The sequence below is a fragment of the Coregonus clupeaformis genome, chromosome 17 (assembly GCF_020615455.1).
Source record: "Coregonus clupeaformis isolate EN_2021a chromosome 17, ASM2061545v1, whole genome shotgun sequence".
Taxonomy (NCBI): Eukaryota; Metazoa; Chordata; class Actinopteri; order Salmoniformes; family Salmonidae; genus Coregonus; species Coregonus clupeaformis.
The window spans coordinates 25,749,167-25,769,422 of NC_059208.1; the positions used below are offsets into that span (position 1 = coordinate 25,749,167).

Here is a 20,256-nt window from a genome sequence, read left to right on the forward strand (position 1 = left end):
TTCACACAAAAACTAGTTTGACTTTTCTGCTGCCTATTGGTCTTCCACTCAATTCCTCAACTGCCGTTAACGCCTCCAAGCGAGATTCAAAAACAACCGTTGCTGAGCCTTTGGGGATCCCTTTGTTGTCGTACTGCAATGAGACGGATCCAGGAATTACACGATATCCATAGCAAAAGTCGCAGATTTCGACAATTCTGATAGTTGAAGGCAGATTAACCAGTCTCAGGCACGTTGGACCATCAAACTGCTGGGGGGCAGAAGGTCCATAGTCTCCATGTCCATGAACAGATCCATTGCCCCTGTTATCAAGCAGAACAGGGCTTTGCATCATGTGAGAATCCAGACCCAGACTGCTGCCTCCATGAATATGAACCTGCAGGTCGTTCATAGGAAGATGGCCTCTATCAGGGGTAACCCTGTAATCAGTGTACAGATGGGACATCGCCTCACTGTTCCTGGCCGAGTACCTCTCTGAGCTTCTCTCCCTTGGTATCATCTGTTGCTCTGTTACTGCAGGTTCACCAACACCAAATTCACGCATCTGAGCCAGAGAAATGCATTTCAGGATGACGTTTGCTCCAAGAAACCCTTGTCCATTCAGAGACTGTGCCCTCATAGCCTCCTCCTCAGTCTGAAAGATCACCAAAGCCTCTCCAAGTCCATTGCCCTTATGGTCACGCAGCAAAACAACAGTCTCCTCTGAGATCCTGAAGCCGAGGAAGAAGTCCACAATCTCAACTTTGCGCACGTCAAAAGGCAGATTGCGCACATAGAGGCAAATCTTCTCAGATTCATACGAGTCCTTCTCGGTCTCTCTTGGAAGCCTTTCCTGAGATCTGCTGTAAGACCTTTCAGAGGGTGGTGCCCCATCCCTTGGATTTTCCACAGATTCTAGAATGGCGACCATTTTCTCTTTCGAAATAGGAGATATGTACACATATTGGTTGAGAAATTCCTGCTTGTGAAGAGTCAAGGCAGCACAGTAGTCCCTCAGGCTTCTGAAAAGCACAAATATGGACCTAGTATTTTTCCCATACCTGTCATGAAGGTGAAGGATCTGGTCATACTTGAGGTCTGCAGGATGGAAGAGCTTCTTTATGTCTCTCTTCTCCACTAAGTAGGGGAGGTTTTCCACCAAGACACAGAACTCCTCATTGGGAGGAGAAGAGGACTTTGTAGACCTGTAGGCTACTGGTGAGCGAGACCTGGCACGGTCTGGAGGATACCTCAGAGTGTGAGCTGAGGATGGACCTCTTCTAAACTTACCACTGCTGTCTTTACCAGGTTCCATACCACCACCTGCCTCAAACCACTGCTCTTCTGAGCATGCATAGACTTCCACAAATCTTGTTCCAATGTAATGCCGATCCCTTTTCAGACCCTCTCTAGCATCCAGTCTGGTTTTGAACTTGACAATTCCTTTCCCATTTTGTTGCCCGCTGTCATTTTTCATCATAATAATGTCCTCCACCACTAATCCGTCAAAGAATTTTCTCACATTCTCTTCAGTCGTAGTGAAAGGCATGCCTTGCATAAGCAAATACAAGTCATTTTGACTGCTTGGCTGTGAGGAAGGCTTTCGGGCCAGACTACGTGTGTCACTGTACGACACTGATCTACTGCCCATCTCCACATTGTCTTTTCTTCGAGGTTTCTCATTCCTGCCTTCTCTTTCCGGTCTTCTGAAACCTTCCTTGGACAACCTCTTTTTGGTCACCTCAGGTTTTATACTTTCCTTGAGAACAGCCTGCATTTCTGACTTGCTGCTCAGCCGTAAGCGAACCGGAGAACCTTTGATGGATCCCCCCGAACGGGTCATTGCCCGCCTCGCGTCTTCATCGGAAGCAAAGATTATGAAAGCCTCCTCACGCTCCCCCACCAATAATGTGCACCCCACCATCTGGGATTTTGAGGCCAGTGAAGAACTTGCGAATGTCCTCAGAACCTGCAGTGATTCTGAGCCCCTGTAAACGGATGACCACCGCCATGCCGACAACAGCACAAACAACAGCACCTGTAGACAGAGGGGTACATAATAGCATTATTGCAGAACAGTCCTGTGTCCAGCTCACCAATACTCTGCAGACCATTCCACTATAACATCACCGAAACAGGTGACACCTTGAGAATGAAAACAGCAACTGAAAACGTTCTGAAAGGACTACGCTGTGCACAAATCTGAAGGTCCCAATACAACACTTAGGCCTACTACAAAATGGAAACGCCATAAGAATGTACAGGCTTACTGGCAACAATGGTAGGTCGGAGATTCTAACATCTGAAAGATTAGTATGTCGTCTACAGGAGTGACAATCAAAGTTCAACCATTAAACGGATGTCCCTTACATGGATTGTTTAATCTCAAATCAGCTGTGCATCCATTAAATGCAACAGGCATGAGCATTCGCCATGGTTTAATGGCAGGCTTCCAATGTACAATTCCAGGCTTCACTTTACAACTATACAATTCGATCCAGTGTTAAAAGGTTCACAAGTTTCATGCAACATTCTCCTTCCTTAAGTCACATATACACTATATGACCAAAAGTATGTGGACACCTGCTCGTCGAACATCTCATTCCAAAATCATGGGCATTAATATGGAGTTGGTTCCCCCCTTTGCTGCCATAACAGCCTCCACTCTTCTGAGAAGGCTTTCCATTAAACATTGGAACATTGCTGCGGGACTTGCTTCCATTCATCCACAAGAGCATTAGTGAGGTCGGGCGATTAGGCCTGCCTCGCAGTCGGTGTTCCAATTCATCCCAAAGTTGTTTGACAGGGTTGAGGTCAGGGCTCTGTGCAGGCCAGTCAAGTTCTTCCACACTGATCGACAAACCATTTCTGTATGGACCTCACTTTTTGCACAGGGGCATTGTCGTGCTGAAACAGGAAAGGGCCTTCCCCAAACTGTTGCCACAAAGTTGGAAGCACACAATCGTCTAGAATGTCATTGTATGCTGTAGTGTTAACATTTCCCGTCACTGGAACTAAGGGGCCTAGCCCAAACCATGAAAAACAGTCCCAGACCATTATTCCTCCTCCACCAAACTTTACAGTTGGCACTATGCATTGGGGCAGGTAGCGTTCTCCTGGCATCCGCCAAACCCAGATTCGTCCGTCGGACTGGCAAATGGTGAAGCGTGATTAATCGCTCCAGAGAACGTGTTTCCACTGCTCCAGAGTCCAATGGCGGCGAGCTTTACACCACTCCAGCCGACGCTTGGTATTACACATGGTGATCTTAGGCTTGTGTGCGGCTGCTCGGCCATGGCTGTGTGCTCAATTTCATACACCTGTCAATAACAGGTGTGGCTGAAATTGCCGAATCCACTAATTTGAAGGGGTGGCCACATACTTCTGTATATATAGTGTATTTCTTCTCTGTGTGGCTGGCATGAAATTGTGTATTTGCCCCAAACTCTCCAATCTATATGATAAACAGGCATATATTCAGACCATGAACATCAGATCAGAAAACCCAAACCACATGAAAACCGAAAGGCACAGCATTAACCAATTTCTGTAGATACTTAATATCTAGCAAGAACCCATCAATCATCACTAGGCCTACATCGACCTTCCATATACCATAATTGAAAAGGGGGAAATGACATTAGCTCCATTAACCATGGACACAGTTAAGCGCTTTTCAGACAGCCAGCGGAATGTCGCCTAGTACCCCCTCCGAGTACACCACTTGTCCCTCTAGTCAAAGCGGCTAGTGTTAAGTCTTTCCAACAGCCGCCGGTGACCACAGCAACGAAATACACATTGACGTTAACGAAGAATCGCTATAACGACATACGCATTAATAAAAACGTATTTACACGCAACAGAAATGATAAACCCAAAAATGGATTAGAAACCAATTATTTGTATTGTTAAACGTGACTCTGTAAACTGATGTGTTAGCCAGCGGGCAAGTTAGCTGATCCTGCTGTTGGACGTACGTGTTGATGCATCACCACGCAGGCTACATTTTCTACTGTGATTGGTCAACAACGGCACCGCTTGAAAAATAAGAGGAGAATCCTATTTTCTCTGGCCGACCGCTCCGCCTGGATAGAATTTCTCTGTCAGTGCCTTTAATCATTTTCTTTTATATTTATCAGTCCACAGAGAGTCAGATATGGGCTTTTCCAATGAGGCAGTGTTTTACTCCAGTCTATACACCCTGGTGTATTACTAGTAAGGAAAGTGTTTCCATCACTACGGTTAAGGACTTGGAACAGTTACTTTGTGAGGCGTATTAACCATCTCTGGAAAAAATTTCCCACTTTCCCAGGTCTGGCCCCAAGTCTGGGTAGGTCCACGGCCCAAGACCTTTCGACTTTTTTGGGCCAAGCCTCAGCGGTGGAAAAACAAGTCTTATGACTTTAGTCCAAACACCGGGGTAAAGTCTATTGGAAATTCACCATAGGCATCAGAGTCATAGCTGGCATACTTGAGCATGACTGGTTGTTCTGCTGCACTAATCAAAAATAAGAAGCCCCCCAGCATAGCTAAAGGTATCCTACTATGACTGCTACTAGTCAAAACAATAACGTTATGCCACCAAATACATTCTGTGTAGCACTCACACACACGCCATTGGTCAATTTAACGCCAACATATACAGACACTTTGCTTTGCTTTATATTGGCCAGGTCGCAGTTGTAAATGAGAACTTGTTCTCAACTGGCTTACCTGGTTAAATAGAGGTGAAATAAATAAAAAAATAAACACCTATAATTTGTGTAAACTAGATAGATAATGTGATTCAGGGTTTCATAATCATCGTCCAAGAACATAATTGGAGAGGGCCACACATTTAATCTAAGCCAAGTTAAATGCAGAGAAGAGAAGAAAACCATCACAAAACAACCAGAGCGAGAGACAAGTCACTCATCTGGCTAGAACAATCAGGACACGTGAAATTAGCTAGAAAAAAACAAAGGCTATCCCATCACTTAAGGAAGTTAGCACACAGCCCACCATAGCACAGTGGCTAACGTTAGCTAGCTAGCTAGCCAACTAGCTAGCTACTGTGTATGCTAGCCGGTTGGTTCACAGTTGAACAGCCACGTTGTCAGTGGTTAAGTTACTTTCGAAAATGCACAAGCAAACTACACCGTACAACACTTAACTGAATTGGTATAAAAACGTCGCAATTTAACGTTAGCTAGCTACATGGTAGCTAGCGTAGCTAACAGAAAGCTAGCTAGCTAGCTAGCTAGCTAGCTAGCTAGCTAGCAGGGCCTTTCAGCATGGCTACTCGGAAAATAACGCTAGCATGATAATTCCATCCCAAGAGTCATACATAAGACAGAACTTACACAGGCAGCGAGAGAAAAGGTTATTTCTTAAATGATTTCAGAAAAATCAAAAGGATGGCAGGAAAGAATAAACTTTGCCCTTCTCGAGTAGATGCTGCTTGCAAACACGTTCGGAAATACGGAAGCCTACTAGCCTAGAGGGACGATTGTGTGAACTGGACATGATGAACCACTATGGACTTCAATTCAGAGCCATAGAAGTAGGCGATGATTTGGACACACCAAAAAAGTGCTAAACAAATCAAAATATATTTTTTATTTGAGATTCTTCAAAGTAGCCACCCTTTGTCTTTGACAACTTTGCACACGCTTGGCATTCTCTCAACCAGCTTCATGAGGTAGTCACCTGGAATGCATTTAAATTAACAGGTGTGCCTTGTTAAAAGTTACAATTGTGGAATTTATTTCCTTCTTAATGCGTTTGAGCCAATAATTTGTGTTGTGACAAGGTGGGGGGGGGGTCGGGGTATACAGAAGATAGCCCTATTTGGTAAAATACCAAGTCCGTATTATGGCAAGAACAGCTCAAATAAGAAAAGAGAAACGACAGTCCATCATTACTTTAAGACATGAAGGTCAGTCAATCTGGAAAATTTCAAGAACTTTGAACGTTTTTTCCAGTGCAGTCGCAAAAACCATCAAGCTTTATGATTAAACTGGCTCTCACGAGGACCGCCACAGGAAAGGAAGACCCAGAGTTACCTCTGCTGCAGAGGATACATTCATTAGAGTTAACTGCACCTCAGATTGCAGCCCAAATAAATGCTTCACAGAGTTCAAGTAATAGACACATCTCAACATCAACTGTTCAGAGGAGACTGCGTGAATCAGGCCTTCATGGTCGAATTGCTGCAAAGAAACCACTACTAAAAGACCAATAATAGGAAGAGACTTTCTTGGGCCAAGAAACACCAGCAATGGACATTAGACCGCTGGAAATCTGTCTTTTGGTCTGATGAGTCAAAATTTGAGATTTTTGGTTCCAACTGCCGTGTCTTTGTGAGACGCATAGTAGGTGAACGGATTATATCCGCATGTGTGGTCCCACCGTGAAGCATGGAGGAGGAGGTGTGATGGTGCTTTGCTGGTGACACTGTCTGTGATTTATTTAGAATTCAAGGCACACTTAACCAGCATGACTACCACAGCATTCTGCAGCGATACACCATCCCATCTGGTTTGCGCTTAATGGGACTATCATTTGTTTTTCAAAAGGACAATGACCCAAAACACCTCCAAGACTAAGAAGGAGAGTGATGGAGTGCTGTATCAGATGACCTGGCCTCCACAATCACCCGACCTCAACCCAATTGAGATGGTTTGGGATGAGTTGGACCGCAGAGTGAAGGAAAAGCAGCCAACAAGTGCTCAGCATATGTGGGAACTCCTTCAAGACTGTTGGAAATGCATTCCAGGTGAAGCTGGTTGAGAGAATGCCAAGAGTGTGCAAAGCTGTCATCAAGGCTAAGGGTGGTTACTTTGAAGAATCTAGAATATATTTTGATTTGTTTAACACTATTTTGGTTACTACATGATTCCATATGTGTTATTTCATAGTTTTGTTGTCTTCACTATTATTCTACAATGTAGTAGGTGTGTCCAAACTTTTGACTGGTACTGTATATATTCCTCCTTTGAAATCCACCTTTCTGTGTCCCTTTCCCAATTTTCCTCTTCTCCCGACATTGCTTGCAGCCTGCCTGCCACAGCACATTCTCAGAGTGACTGAAGAACTAAATATCGAGATTGTTCCACCCATGTACCCTTTAGGGGAGATGGGTTACTTTATGGGCTATTCATTTGTGACATCTGAAATACACTATACACATTTCATTACAAATAAAATATTTGATATCACCCAACACCTACGAGAGGGGGGAAAAGGATAAAAAAACAAAAAAACATTAGGGAATATTTGACTCTACAATGACCATTGAAGCAAAGCCATAGCCTACTTCTATGGCTCTGAATTGAAGTCCATAGTGGTTAATCATGTCCACTTCACACAAGTGTTAAGTTGACCTCATGACTGGTTTTCATTCCAATACTGCAATAATTTTTCAGACATACAGTGGGGCAAAAAAGTATTTAGTCAGCCACCAATTGTGCAAGTTCTCCCACTTAAAAAGATGAGAGAGGCCTGTAATTTTCATCATAGGTACACGTCAACTATGACAGACAAATTGAGAAAAACAAATCCAGAAAATCCCATTGTAGGATTTTTAATGAATTTATTTGCAAATTATGGTGGAAAATAAGTATTTGGTCACCTACAAACAAGCAAGATTTCTGGCTCTCACAGACCTGTAACTTCTTCTTTAAGAGGCTCCTCTGTCCTCCACTCGTTACCTGTATTAATGGCACCTGTTTGAACTTGTTATCAGTATAAAAGACACCTGTCCACAACCTCAAACAGTCACACTCCAAACTTCACAATGGCCAAGACCAAAGAGCTGTCAAAGGACACCAAAAACAAAATTGTAGACCTGCACCAGGCTGGGAAGACTGAATCTGCAACAGGTAAGCAGCTTGGTTTGAAGAAATCAACTGTGGGAGCAATTATTAGGAAATGGAAGACATACAAGACCACTGATAATCTCCCTCGATCTGGGGCTCCATGCAAGATCTCACCCCGTGGGGTCAAAATGATCACAAGAACGGTGAGCAAAAATCCCAGAACCACACGGGGGACCTAGTGAATGACCTGCTGAGAGCTGGGACCAAAGTAACAAAGCCAACCATCAGTAACACACTACGCCGCCAGGGACTCAAATCCTGCAGTGCGAGACGTGTCCCCCTGCTTAAGCCAGTACATGTCCAGGCCCGTCTGAAGTGCATTTGGATGATCCAGAAGAGGATTGGGAGAATGTCATATGGTCAGATGAAACCAAAATATAACTTTTTGGTAAAAACTCAACTCGTCATGTTTGGAGGACAAAGAATGCTGAGTTGCATCCAAAGAACACCATACCTACTGTGAAGCATGGGGTTGGAAACATCATGCTTTGGGGCTGTTTTTCTGCAAAGGGACCAGGACGACTGATCCGTGTAAAGGAAAGAATGAATGGGGCCATGTATCGTGAGATTTTGAGTGAAACCCTCCTTCCATCAGCAAGGGCATTGAAGATGAAACGTGGCTGGGTCTTTCAGCATGACAATGATCCCAAACACACCGCCCGGGCAACGAAGGAGTGGCTTCGTAAGAAGCATTTCAAGGTCCTGGAGTGGCCTAGCCAGTCTCCAGATCTCAACCCCATAGAAAATATTTGGAGGGAGTTGAAAGTCTGTGTTGCCCAGCGACAGCCCCAAAACATCACTGCTCTAGAGGAGATCTGCATGGAGGAATGGGCCAAAATACCAGCAACAGTGTGTGAAAACCTTGTGAAGACTTACAGAAAACGTTTGACCTGTGTCATTGCCAACAAAGGGTATATAACAAAGTATTGAGAAACTTTTGTTATTGACCAAATACTTATTTTCCACCATCATATGCCAATAAATTCATTAAAAATCCTACAATGTGATTTTCTGGATTTTTTTTTCTATTTTTGTCTGTCATAGTTGACGTGTACCTATGATGAAAATTACAGGCCTCTCTCATCTTTTTAAGTGGGAGAACTTGCACAATTGGTGGCTGACTAAATACTTTTTTTCCCCACTGTATATGATAGACAGCTGCTTGACTTTTCATTAGCAGCCCTAACAGGATGTCACTGAGTGTCATATTCCTGCATGGCAGCTGAACACGTGTCCAAAGCCTGCTGAAAGTCCTGCTCCTCCACACCATAGTGCTGGTACCAGTGCAGGTAGGCCCTTGCTTGCAGCATCTCCCCAGCACGCTGCACAACATGGCCGAGCAGTGAGGAGGCGAGAGGAAGGGGCGTCTCCCACCTTGTTCAAAGGGTTTGGAATCAAACACGAAAACAAAACTCACTAATTGATAGGGGTTCAACAGACAACTATTAAAGTTAAAATAGGACAACTATTTTGGGATATACATTTCTTCTCTCAGTTAATTCAATCAAAGGCTCACATTATCCAGAGCCTTCTATTTTGATGCAATAAAGGGAAAGGGGGATACCTAGTCAGTTGTACAACTGAATGCATTCAACTGAAATGTGTCTTCCGCATTTATCACAACCCCTCTGAATCAGAGGTGCGGGGGGCTGCCTTAATCGACATCCATGTCAAAAAAAGGACTGATGTCATCATGGCTCGTGTGTTATCTCAAATCTAGGGTACTTCTTTATGTTACATAGCTTCTTCCAATCATACGACAGGCATATTGCTCACCAGTCCAGTGGTCAAGGGGAAAGGGTTTCCAAGAGACACATCGCTGCCCTTTTTTCAACTTCTGAAGTGCATTGGACATGAGGAAAGAGCCATCCTTGTTGCCTCTGGCCACAGCCAACACTGCCCAGCTACTATACTGAGAGCACAGTTAAGGGAAATAAAGATGGGATAAGATATAATGAAAATGTATTTGTCATGCTTGGTAAACAACAGGTGTAGACTAACAGTGAAATGCTTACGGGTCCTTTTCCAACAACGCAGAGTTACTAGATAAAGATACAGAAATTAAATAAGAAATCAAATAGAAATAGTGACATGAGGACTAAATAAATAAATACACAGTGAATAATGAATAACGAGTAAAAATAACATGGCTATATACAGGGAGTAGAAAATAACATGTCTATATACAGGGAGTAGAAAAGAACATGGCTATATACAGGGAGTAGAAAATAACATGGCTATATACAGGGAGTAGAAAAGAACATGTCTATATACAGGGAGTAGAAAATAACATGGCTATATACAGGGAGTAGAAAAGAACATGGCTGTATACAGGGAGTAGAAAAGAACATGGCTGTATACAGGAAGTAGAAAATAACATGGCTATATACAGGGAGTAGAAAAGAACATGGCTATATACAGGGAGTAGAAAAGAACATGGCTGTATACAGGGAGTAGAAAATAACATGGCTGTATACAGGGAGTAGAAAATAACATGGCTATATACAGGGAGTAGAAAAGAACATGGCTATATACAGGGAGTAGAAAAGAACATGGCTATATACAGGGAGTAGAAAAGAACATGTCTATATACAGGGAGTAGAAAATAACATGGCTATATACAGGGAGTAGAAAAGAACATGGCTATATACAGGGAGTAGAAAATAACATGGCTGTATACAGGAAGTAGAAAATAACATGGCTATATACAGGGAGTAGAAAAGAACATGTCTATATACAGGGAGTAGAAAATAACATGGCTGTATACAGGGAGTAGAAAATAACATGGCTATATACAGGGAGTAGAAAATAACATGGCTGTATACAGGAAGTAGAAAATAACATGACTATATACAGGGAGTAACAGTCCCGAGTTGATGTACAGGGGTACGAGGTCATTGAGGTAGCTATGTACTGTACATATAGGTAGGGGTCAAGTTACTAGGCAACAGGACAGATAAGACAGTCGCAGCAGCGTATGTGGTGTGTGTGTGTGTGTGTTGGGGTGTCACTGTAAGCATGTGTGAGTATGTGGGTAGAGTCCAGTATGTGTGCATAGAGTCAGTGCAAAATTGGATCAGTGAAGGTAGATTAGCTATTTAGCAGTCTTGTTCAGAAGTCTTATGGCTTGGGGGTAGAAGCTGTTCAGGGTCCTGTTGGTTCCAGTCTTGGTGCATTGGTACTGCTTGCCGTGCGGTAGCAGAGAGAGCAGTCTGACTTGGGTGTGAGAGATTTCCAAACACAGGCCTATTGATTTCAGGGCAAATTCACCAACAAAATATCAACGTTGATCTTAAAAATGGCAATTGGAGTTGCATCTGGACAATAGTTTGACAAAGGATACAGATTTCCCTGTGGGGGAAAACTGTGGAACAGCCTGGAGCGTGCAGCTGGCCAAGGATTCCCAGCGAGTCTTCTCACTGAAGTGGGGGAGGCATCACAATACATACAGGTTAAGTCCCAAATGGCACCCTTCTCCCTGTGTAGTGCACTACTTTTGACCAGAGACCTATGGGGGCCCTAGTCAAAAGTAGTGCACTATAAATAGAAGGGTGCCATTTGGACGCAAACAAACACTAGCTGAGTTGGTTGTTGGTTAAGGGCTTGTAAGTAAGCATTTCACGGTAAGGTCTACACTTGTTATATTCGGCGCATGTGACAAATACATATTTGATTTGATAGGACAGCATCCCCTTGTATTTAACAATTCAACTGATCCATCCAATCACTGTACCTACAAATGTAATTACAATGTAATAAAAACATCATATTTTACAATAAGTCTATCAGATAGATATCATACAAGCGTTTGTAATAGCACACCTGGAACAAGCCTGCGTGGTGTAGAGGAGTTTGACTGCAGGTAAAGGGCACACAGACCTCATCAGCTCCCAGGGCTCCACACCTAAACTCAGGCCACCGGAGATGCATGGGAGAAACTGCCGAAACCAGCAATTTACACTGAGGGACAATTTAATTTACATGTTTTTTAATACAAGGCAGTTGTAACAAAATGCTATGGTCAGCAGAGTAAAACGTATTGCCCTTCTATCACAATGTAGTCATTGTCCTTGGTTTGCATCCAAAATGGCACCCTATTCCCTACATAGTGCACTACTTTTGACGAGGGTTATGGTCAAAAGTAGTACACTATATAGGGAATAGGGTGCCATTTTGGATACAGCCCTAGAGTCTGTCTATGGGTACCTACCTGGCTGTGGTGAGGCAGCGATGTGTGTATTCATCACAGAGAGGGAGCTTGCTGCTGGTGGAACACCAGAGAGAGAGGATGATGTGCTCATGAGCGCCCTCTGTAGGGCCTGGGCTCGGGTCAGGGCCTGGTCATTGTGAAACAGGAGCACACCGTCAGCAGACCTGCAGGCAGGAGAGGACCAGGGCCCGTATTCATAAAACTTCTCAGAGTAGGAGTGCTGATCTAGGATCGGTTTTGCCTTTTATATCATAGTCACTATTCTATCCTACGTATTCTAGATATACTAAATATTCTATCCACATACTGTCCATAATGTCTATACATCCCATCACACATTTATACTCCGGACTACGACATTGCTCGTCCTAATATTTCTTATATTTCTTAATTCCATTATTTTAGATTTGTGTGTATTGTTGTGAATAGCTAGATATTACTGAATTGTTGGAGCTAGGAACACAAGCATTTACCTACACCGGCAATAACATATGCTAAATATGTGTATGCGACCAATAAAATTTGATTTGATTTTGAATCAAATTATTATGGACAGGGAGTACCTAATCCTAGATCAGCAATCCTACTAAAGCTTTATGAATACAGGCCCTGGGCTGACTCAAAACTATACATTTGGTATTCCTTTTGTGTTTAGTATCCTTGGGCAACCAAGGATACTTTTGACTCAAAGAAGACAAACACATACCTTTGCAGTGAGGCTAAACTCAGCAGTGTGTTGTAGTGCTGAAGGGGACTCTCTCCACTTTGGTGCGGCTCCACTGACACAGTCAAAATGTGACCGGCGGGAAACGTGTCACGGATCTCCTCACACAGCTTGGAACCGAGCCCTGGAACAATGATAGCACAAACGGTCAGCAAACTCATCATCATTAAATAAAATAAAAATGTATTTGCCACATGTGCCGAATACAACAGTGAAATGCTTACTTACAAGTCCTTAACCAACAATGCAGTTTTTAGAAAAATAAGTGTTAAGTAAAAAATAGATAAGTACAATTATTATTATCATCAATTATGTTATGCTGCCTAAATGACTAAACGTTTCCTATCAGCATAAGAGACAGTTCTCTGAAGATCTCGACTACACACCGTCAGGGCCAGTTTCCCAGACCCAGATAATACGTTCAGTCCTGGACTACAAAGATTTTTCAATGGAGATTCTCCATTGACTGTGATGTTTAGTCCAGGACTAGGCTCAATCTGTGTCTGGGAAACTGGTCCTTATTATTGTTCACTGACTTCTATTCCAAATTATGCTTGAGCCCATGTCTGCATCCCAAATCACACCCTTTTCCCTATATAGTGCACTACTTTTGAGTAGAGCACTATATCCCTATGGGCACTGGTCAAAAGTAGTGCACTATATAGAGTACAGGGTGCCATTTGGGACAGGCCCCATGTCTACTCACCAGATTCTGTGCCCCCACTCAGGCTGTGAAGTAGCACCACTCCACCGTAGTAATCTATTCTCTCCACCTCCCTGCGAACGGCCTCCATCGTCTGCTGGAGTAAACCGTTACTCTCCTCGCCCCAATGTCCATTGTAACCTGGTGGGTTACAATGGACATTCTGAAGAGGTATCACTCACAAGCTATTTAGGGATTGTTCAAGTACCTTGTTCAAGTGTGCACAGTCACTATCATACTGTGAACTATGGATATGCAATTATACTTTTTTTCAAACTAAACACCCAGACACCATTTTTGCTGTGTCTTCTTGGTGCCACATTGCATTTTGATGGTGTAAGTCTGAGTTGATTATGAAACAAATGTGCCTGGCTGTCCTTACCATATGCCCAGTTGCTCCCTCTTCCTCCTTGTGCCAGAACAATTTACATTTACATTTTTAGTCATTTAGCAGACGCTCTTATCCAGAGCGACTTACATGAGCAATTAGGGTTAAGTGCCTTGCTCAAGGGCACATCGACAGATTTTTCACCTAGTCGGCTCGGGGATTAGAACCAGCGACCTTTCGGTTACTGGCACAACGCTCTTAACCACTAAGCTACCTGCCGCCCCTAAGCTACCTGCCGCCCCAACAATGTTGGACTCCCGCAGCTGTCTGTTCCATAACAGGAGGCTGACATGGAAGATCAAAGTCAACAGTGTGTGTCCAAAACGGCACCCTACACCCTATGTAGGGAATAGGGTGCCATTTGGAATAGGGTGCCATTTGGGATACAACCAGTGAGTACAAGATTCTATCATAAACTAAAACGTGTGTGTTTTGTACTACTCACTTGTTCCTAACCAACTGCTGAGCTCTCCTGAGCACTTTACGCTCACTGTCAATACACACAGCGGCCAACTTCAACTCTGGTGCTGAATGGACACCTGTGGGAAGAATTAACAAATATTAAAGCATAGCAGAGAGAGTGCATCTCTTTATTTAATAATATAGTGGTTTCGAGGCCTTGATCACCTGTCATTCTCCTTGTTCTGGCCTGCACCACTACTGGTAATGAGCCTCCACCATTCCAAGCCCAGCTGGTTTCAACACTGGCCCACCTGGAGGACAACTGCAGACATAATTATGGTCTTGCTGTGATCCAGTTAGCACATCTGCGGTCTGATAAACAAAACAAAACCCCAGCTAGTCAAATCACGAGGAACATATTTTTTTACATTAACATTGAGCTTGTATGGTAGCTAGTTATGTCAAGTAACTAACTGAATATCTATCACAGACTTGATCACACATAGCTAGCTAAACATGAACATAGGCTACCTACAAACAGTAGGGTGTTTGTTACAAAAATCCGCGCGCCAGGTGATAAACGTTAGCTAGCTACGTTCAACAAGCAGAACTTCCAGTAACTTGGAAACTTGGTCGTTGCCAGTTCTCACGTTATTAGCTAGCTAGTTGGTGGGAAACGGTGGCAAAGCTAACAAAAAATAAAAACGATCTATTTTATCGCCATGATAGAATGTCGAGAGGGGAGGAGTCGCCGCTGTAGCACGGCATTTCTAGCAGTCTAGCTAGGTAGCCATTGTTGTGCAACCTAGCTAGCAATTACAAGTTTAACTAGCTAAGGTTAGCTGGCTGTGTATTTTTAAAGCAACGCACCAAATTGGGTTGTAATCACGACTTCGCACCGCTTTTTTGATTAATCGGCTTGGTACTTACAGTTAGCTAGCTAGGTACAATTTCGAACCCGAACACCCCGTGTGGATTTGACGTCGGCAGTGCTTCATGTTTTTCAGCCAAGAGACTCGGAGCTGTTTGTTATCAGCGTAAGGTTAACGTTAGAAGATGGGGGACGTTTATGACCCATTGCACCCGAAAGAGTGAGTATTTGGCCTGCATATTTTCGCTATGTTTTGTTGTTGATTGATTGGGCTTGCCATAATAAACATAACTTCCTAAGTGTTATTAGTTGCTAGCTAGCTACCAGCTAACGTTAGCTTAACCGTTTCCATGCACACTACCTGTTAGCTAGCTACGCTAGTTAACTTTCCAGTCTAGTGTCCTACACAAACTAGTGTTGGAGCTATGTGGCCACAAAGGTACTATGTTTCATGATAAATAGATAGATAACTATGGTAAAGTGGCATGTTGTATTTAGTTAATGCGAAAGAATCTCAACCCTCCGATGTACACCGGCAGCTAGCCTTCAATTTAGTTAACACTACCAGATCTTTGACACAACCAAGTAGCCACCAATGTTTCCAGCTAACTAGCTACATCATTGTTTTAACGTCACCAAACTAACGCTAACTAACGTTGCTGGATGTATTTAATTAGGACAATGAATTGGTTGTAAGCTAGCTAATTAGCTAGATGTTGTGCACATTACTTTTGGGAACGGTCAACTAGCTTTCAAACACAAACAGTACTCAGTTATTAATTAGGTTGTGCTAACTTAGAGATTTAGTTAGCCAATTCGGTTACCCCCCACCACAACAGGCCTCATTTGCAGGCCTCGACTCCTCGTTGTAAAATGTTAGACCCGGTCTTATGGAGTAGAATTATAGAAACTCCATGCCAGCTAAGTGTATGCATTTTTTTTTTGGGGGGGTATTTAACGTTAACCAGTTAACAGAAGAGGCCATTGGATCTGTTATTGAGCTCATCTGTGTAACGTTTCATATTAAACTAATAGGTTAGTAAGCTGTGTGATGAGAAGATTGTCATGTTGTCTTGTCTTCTCGCTGTTGGTGTAGCTAGCCAACCCAGATAACCTTGGTGTATATGTGATTAGTGGAAGCGTCAAATCATTTCAGAATAATGTTTTTGCATTGTGTTCTTTTATCTACTGTGGTGTTAACGTTATATCGCAAGACAGCTACTCGGCTCCTCTATCATGAGCTAATCGCTTGCTTTCAAATCCACACATACTATGAATGTCAATGCAAGCAATGGCTTCCTCTTTCTGCCTAATTGAAACGATAAATAATGCCGCTCAACAGACATGTCGTTTTTGGCCAACAGTCAGAAGAAACGGGTCAATGTGATACATACTTAGGTTTGTTATTTAATGGCATTTAGTAAGCGTTGTAGCTAGAACCACCATGTAAACATTTGGTGGATTTAGGCATATACATTTGACATAGAAGCATGGTTCCTATCTTACTACTGTTGTAAGTGGTGTGGCATGCTGCTGGGCCCTTCATGCAGAACATTATAATCTGCAGAGATTACATGCACAGTTGATTCATAGGCTATAGCTACTGACTGTAGTTTGTGTTCAACGTTTAAGCTGATGTGTTCATTTGCACAGAAAACAGTCATGCACATTTTTCTAGTCAAAGCTTTGTTACAAGCAACCTCCAGAGTTGCACATGTGGTGTTTATAAGGTAAACAAATGCAGCCAGATGTTCTTTGATTTGAACCTAAGGTTTTGATGATAACAGAGATGGTAGCAGCTCAACCCCTATTGTCTATCCAATTTGAGTTGGGGATAAGCTTAAATTCTTTTGAGACTGAGTATTGTATGTTTATTGTTGGTGTGTAATCCAATATATTTGTTTTAATATTTTGTTAGGTGTGACATCACGTTGGAGAGCTCACTGCTCTGAACTGGTTTATTCTTGGCCAGCAGCTTCTACTGGGCTACAAACGCCAGAACTGCCGTGCAATGGATGCTCTGGTGAACTCAGAGATCAGGTACAACCAATACACACACACAGGGATCTTTTTTCCTTTTGACGGAGTGTCAGAGTGGTGCTATAGACTGTCTGTAATCGATGCCCTTTGCTAGCTAACTGAAGTGACACTAGGGCCTAGGACAGTGTTTCTCAACTCCAGTCCTTGAGGAACACCAACTGTACACATGTTTGTTGGAGCCCAGGACAAACACACCTGATTCAACTAATCATCAAGCCCTCAATGAGTTGAATTAGGTGCCTATGTCAGGGGCTACAACAAAAATGTGTGCTGTTGGGGGTAATCAAGGACTGGTGTTGGGATACACTGATCTAGGAGATTGTCATCCTCAATAGTTGGCATTAGAATGTATGTATGCATGCAAAGTAGACTACACCCCTAAACAACTTCATTTGGAACTAAAATGACACCCACCTCCCCTCCTATTGGACACTTGGTTTGTTGGGTCCATCATCACTGGGTCAGGGACCTGTCCTGTATCCAATTAATCCAATGACATCATTCATTGTGTGTTGAATTCTGGAATGTTGATCCAGGTTGCAGTGGAATTCTAATCCCAGTGCTCCAGTTTTAAAGGAGTATCAGTGCTGCTTTAGGGAAAGGCTTCTGTTTGAAAAGCACCTTCCTAGTGTAGGTTGTGTAAGCACCAGTGACTCGGTTAATAAAAAAGTGGTCAGATGACGCAGATGCTAAGCTACAGGACTTTTTTGCTAGCACAGACTGGAACATGTTCCGGGATTCTTCAGACAGCATTGAGGAGTACACCACATCAGTCACTGGCTTCATCAATAAGTGCATCGATGATGTCGTCCCCACAGTGACCGTACGTACATACCCCAACCAGAAGCCATGGATTACAGGAAACATCCGCACTGAGCTAAAGGGTAGAGCTGCCGCTTTCAAGGAACGGGACTCTAACCCGGACGCTTATAAGAAATCCCGCTATGACCTCAGACGAACCATCAAACAGGCAAAGAGTCAATACAGGACTAAGATTGAATCGTACTACACTGGCTCTGACGCTCGTCGGATGTGGCAGGGCTTGAAAACTATTACAGACTACAAAGGGAAGCACAGCTGCGAGCTGCCCAGTGACACAAGCCTACCAGACGAGCTAAACCACTTCTATGCTCGCTCGAGGCAAGCAACACTGAAGCATGCATGAGAGCACCAGCTGTTCCGGATGACTATGTGATCACGCTCTCCGTAGCCGATGTGAGTAAGACTTTTAAGCAGGTCAACATTCACAAGGCCGCAGGGCCAGACGGATTACCAGGACGTGTACTCCGAGCATGTGCTGACCAACTGGCAAGTGTCTTCACTGACATTTTCAACATGTCCCTGACTGAGTCTGTAATACCAACATGTTTCAAGCAGACCACCATAGTCCCCGTGCCCAAGGACTCTAAGATAACCTGCCTAAATGACTACCGACCCGTAGAACTGACGTCTGTAGCCATGAAGTGCTTTGAAAGGCTGGTCATGGCTCACATCAACAGCATTATCCCAGAAACCCTAGACCCACTCCAATTTGCATACCGCCCGAACAGATCCACAGATGATGCAATCTCTATTGCACTCCACACTGCCCTTTCCCACCTGGACAAGAGGAACACCTACGTGAGAATGATATTCATTGACTATAGCTCAGCATTCAACACCATAGTGCCCTCTAAGCTCATCACTAAGCTAAGGATCCTGGGACTAAACACCTCCCTCTGCAACTGGATCCTGGACTTCCTGACGGGCCGCCCCCAGGTGGTAAGGGTAGGTAACAACACATCTGCCACACTGATCCTCAACACGGGGGCCCCTCAGGGGTGCGTGCTCAGTCCCCTCCTGTACTCTCTGTTCACCCATGACTGCATGGCCAGGCACGACTCCAACACCATCATTAAGTTTGCCGACGACACAACAGTGGTAGGCCTGATCACCGACAACGATGAGACAGCCTATAGGGGAGGGAGGTCAGAGATCTGGCCGTGTGGTGCCAGGACAACAACCTCTCCCTCAACGTGACCAAGACAAAGGAGATGATTGTGGACTACAGGAAAAAAAAGAGGACTGAGCACGCCCCCATTCTCATCGACGGGGCTGTAGTGGAACAGGTTGAGAGCTTCAAGTTCCTTGGTGTCCACATCACCAACGAACTATCATGGTCCAAACACACCAAGACAGTCGTGAAGAGGGCACGACAAAGCCTATTCCCCCTCAGGAGACTAAAAAGATTTGGCATGGGTCCTCAGATCCTCAAAAAATTCTACAGCTGCACCATCGAGAGCATCCTGGCTGGTTGCATCACCGCCTGGTATGGCTGGGCCAATTGTGCGCCACCTCATGGGTCTCCCGGTCACGGCCGGCTGTGACACAACCTGGGATCGAACCCAGGTCTGTAGTGACGCCTCAAGCACTGCGATGCAGTGCATTAGACCGCTGCGCCGGTCTGTGTATATCTAACGTAGCAGGCGTTAAAGTGTCTCTGTCCGAGCCGGAAAGAACAGGCGCAATAGATTATGGTCATTGTAGTTAATTACCACGTTTCTGCGCTTAACTAGGTGGAATATTTGCTTAATGAAAACTACAACTCCCTTCAACCCAGCGTCCCACATAGTTCTTGACTTGATTTCTATCGTGAATGATTTTGATTTCTCTCTAGAGGAACGGCTTGCTGGTCTCACAAAAATACTACTAAATTGTATTCAAATAATTGAACCGACGTCGGTCAATTAGTTGTTTTAATAACCAAAAAAATCAAAATGTTGGTTTATCGCTCACCACTACTTTTGTCAGATAGCTTATTTCTCAAGTAACATTATTCTGGCACCCTTAGACATTGTCTACCTCAATGTTTTTGTAATACTATTCAAACCTTTTTCTATTTGTAAGTACAGCTAATTCAATATGTTTATAATGATGTATTGCAGATAGGCCTATTTCAGGAGGATGAGTGGGGTTTGTGATTTTTGTAGCCTAAATTGAAATGAATGAAACCACAATCCTGTTTTATCCTTTGTTAAAATGACAGGAAGTGACACTTCAGTGGACATGAAAAGGCTCCTCCCATGTCTGTAAAGGTCATT

At 43.7% G+C, this 20,256-nt stretch overlaps 2 protein-coding genes and 1 pseudogene across 4 annotated transcripts in view; 1 reads left to right on the forward strand and 2 right to left on the reverse strand.

Moving 5' to 3' along the window:
- The window catches only part of LOC121542614 (RNA-binding protein 12B-like), a 30,573-nt gene extending 20,942 nt beyond the window's left edge, over positions 1-9,631 (reverse strand). The window contains exon 1 of one of the 2 annotated variants that reach the window (XM_045226214.1): positions 9,615-9,631. The gene's annotated coding sequence lies outside the window, so the exon portion shown is untranslated. Of the gene's footprint in view, positions 1-5,321; positions 5,577-9,614 lie in introns of those variants that run through there. The other variant, XM_045226213.1, reaches the window with a different exon arrangement.
- On the reverse strand, positions 2-15,268 carry LOC121542613 (annotated as a pseudogene).
- A 4-nt stretch (positions 15,269-15,272) lies between these two features.
- Positions 15,273-20,256, forward strand: part of setd2 (SET domain containing 2, histone lysine methyltransferase) — a 39,367-nt gene continuing 34,383 nt past the window's right edge. For both annotated transcript variants that reach the window (XM_041852048.2, XM_045226209.1), the window contains exons 1-2: positions 15,273-15,356; positions 17,055-17,176. In XM_041852048.2, coding sequence (XP_041707982.2) covers positions 17,148-17,176 — 29 coding nt within the window. In that variant the 5' untranslated portion in view covers positions 15,273-15,356; positions 17,055-17,147. The remainder of the gene's footprint in view (positions 15,357-17,054; positions 17,177-20,256) is intronic.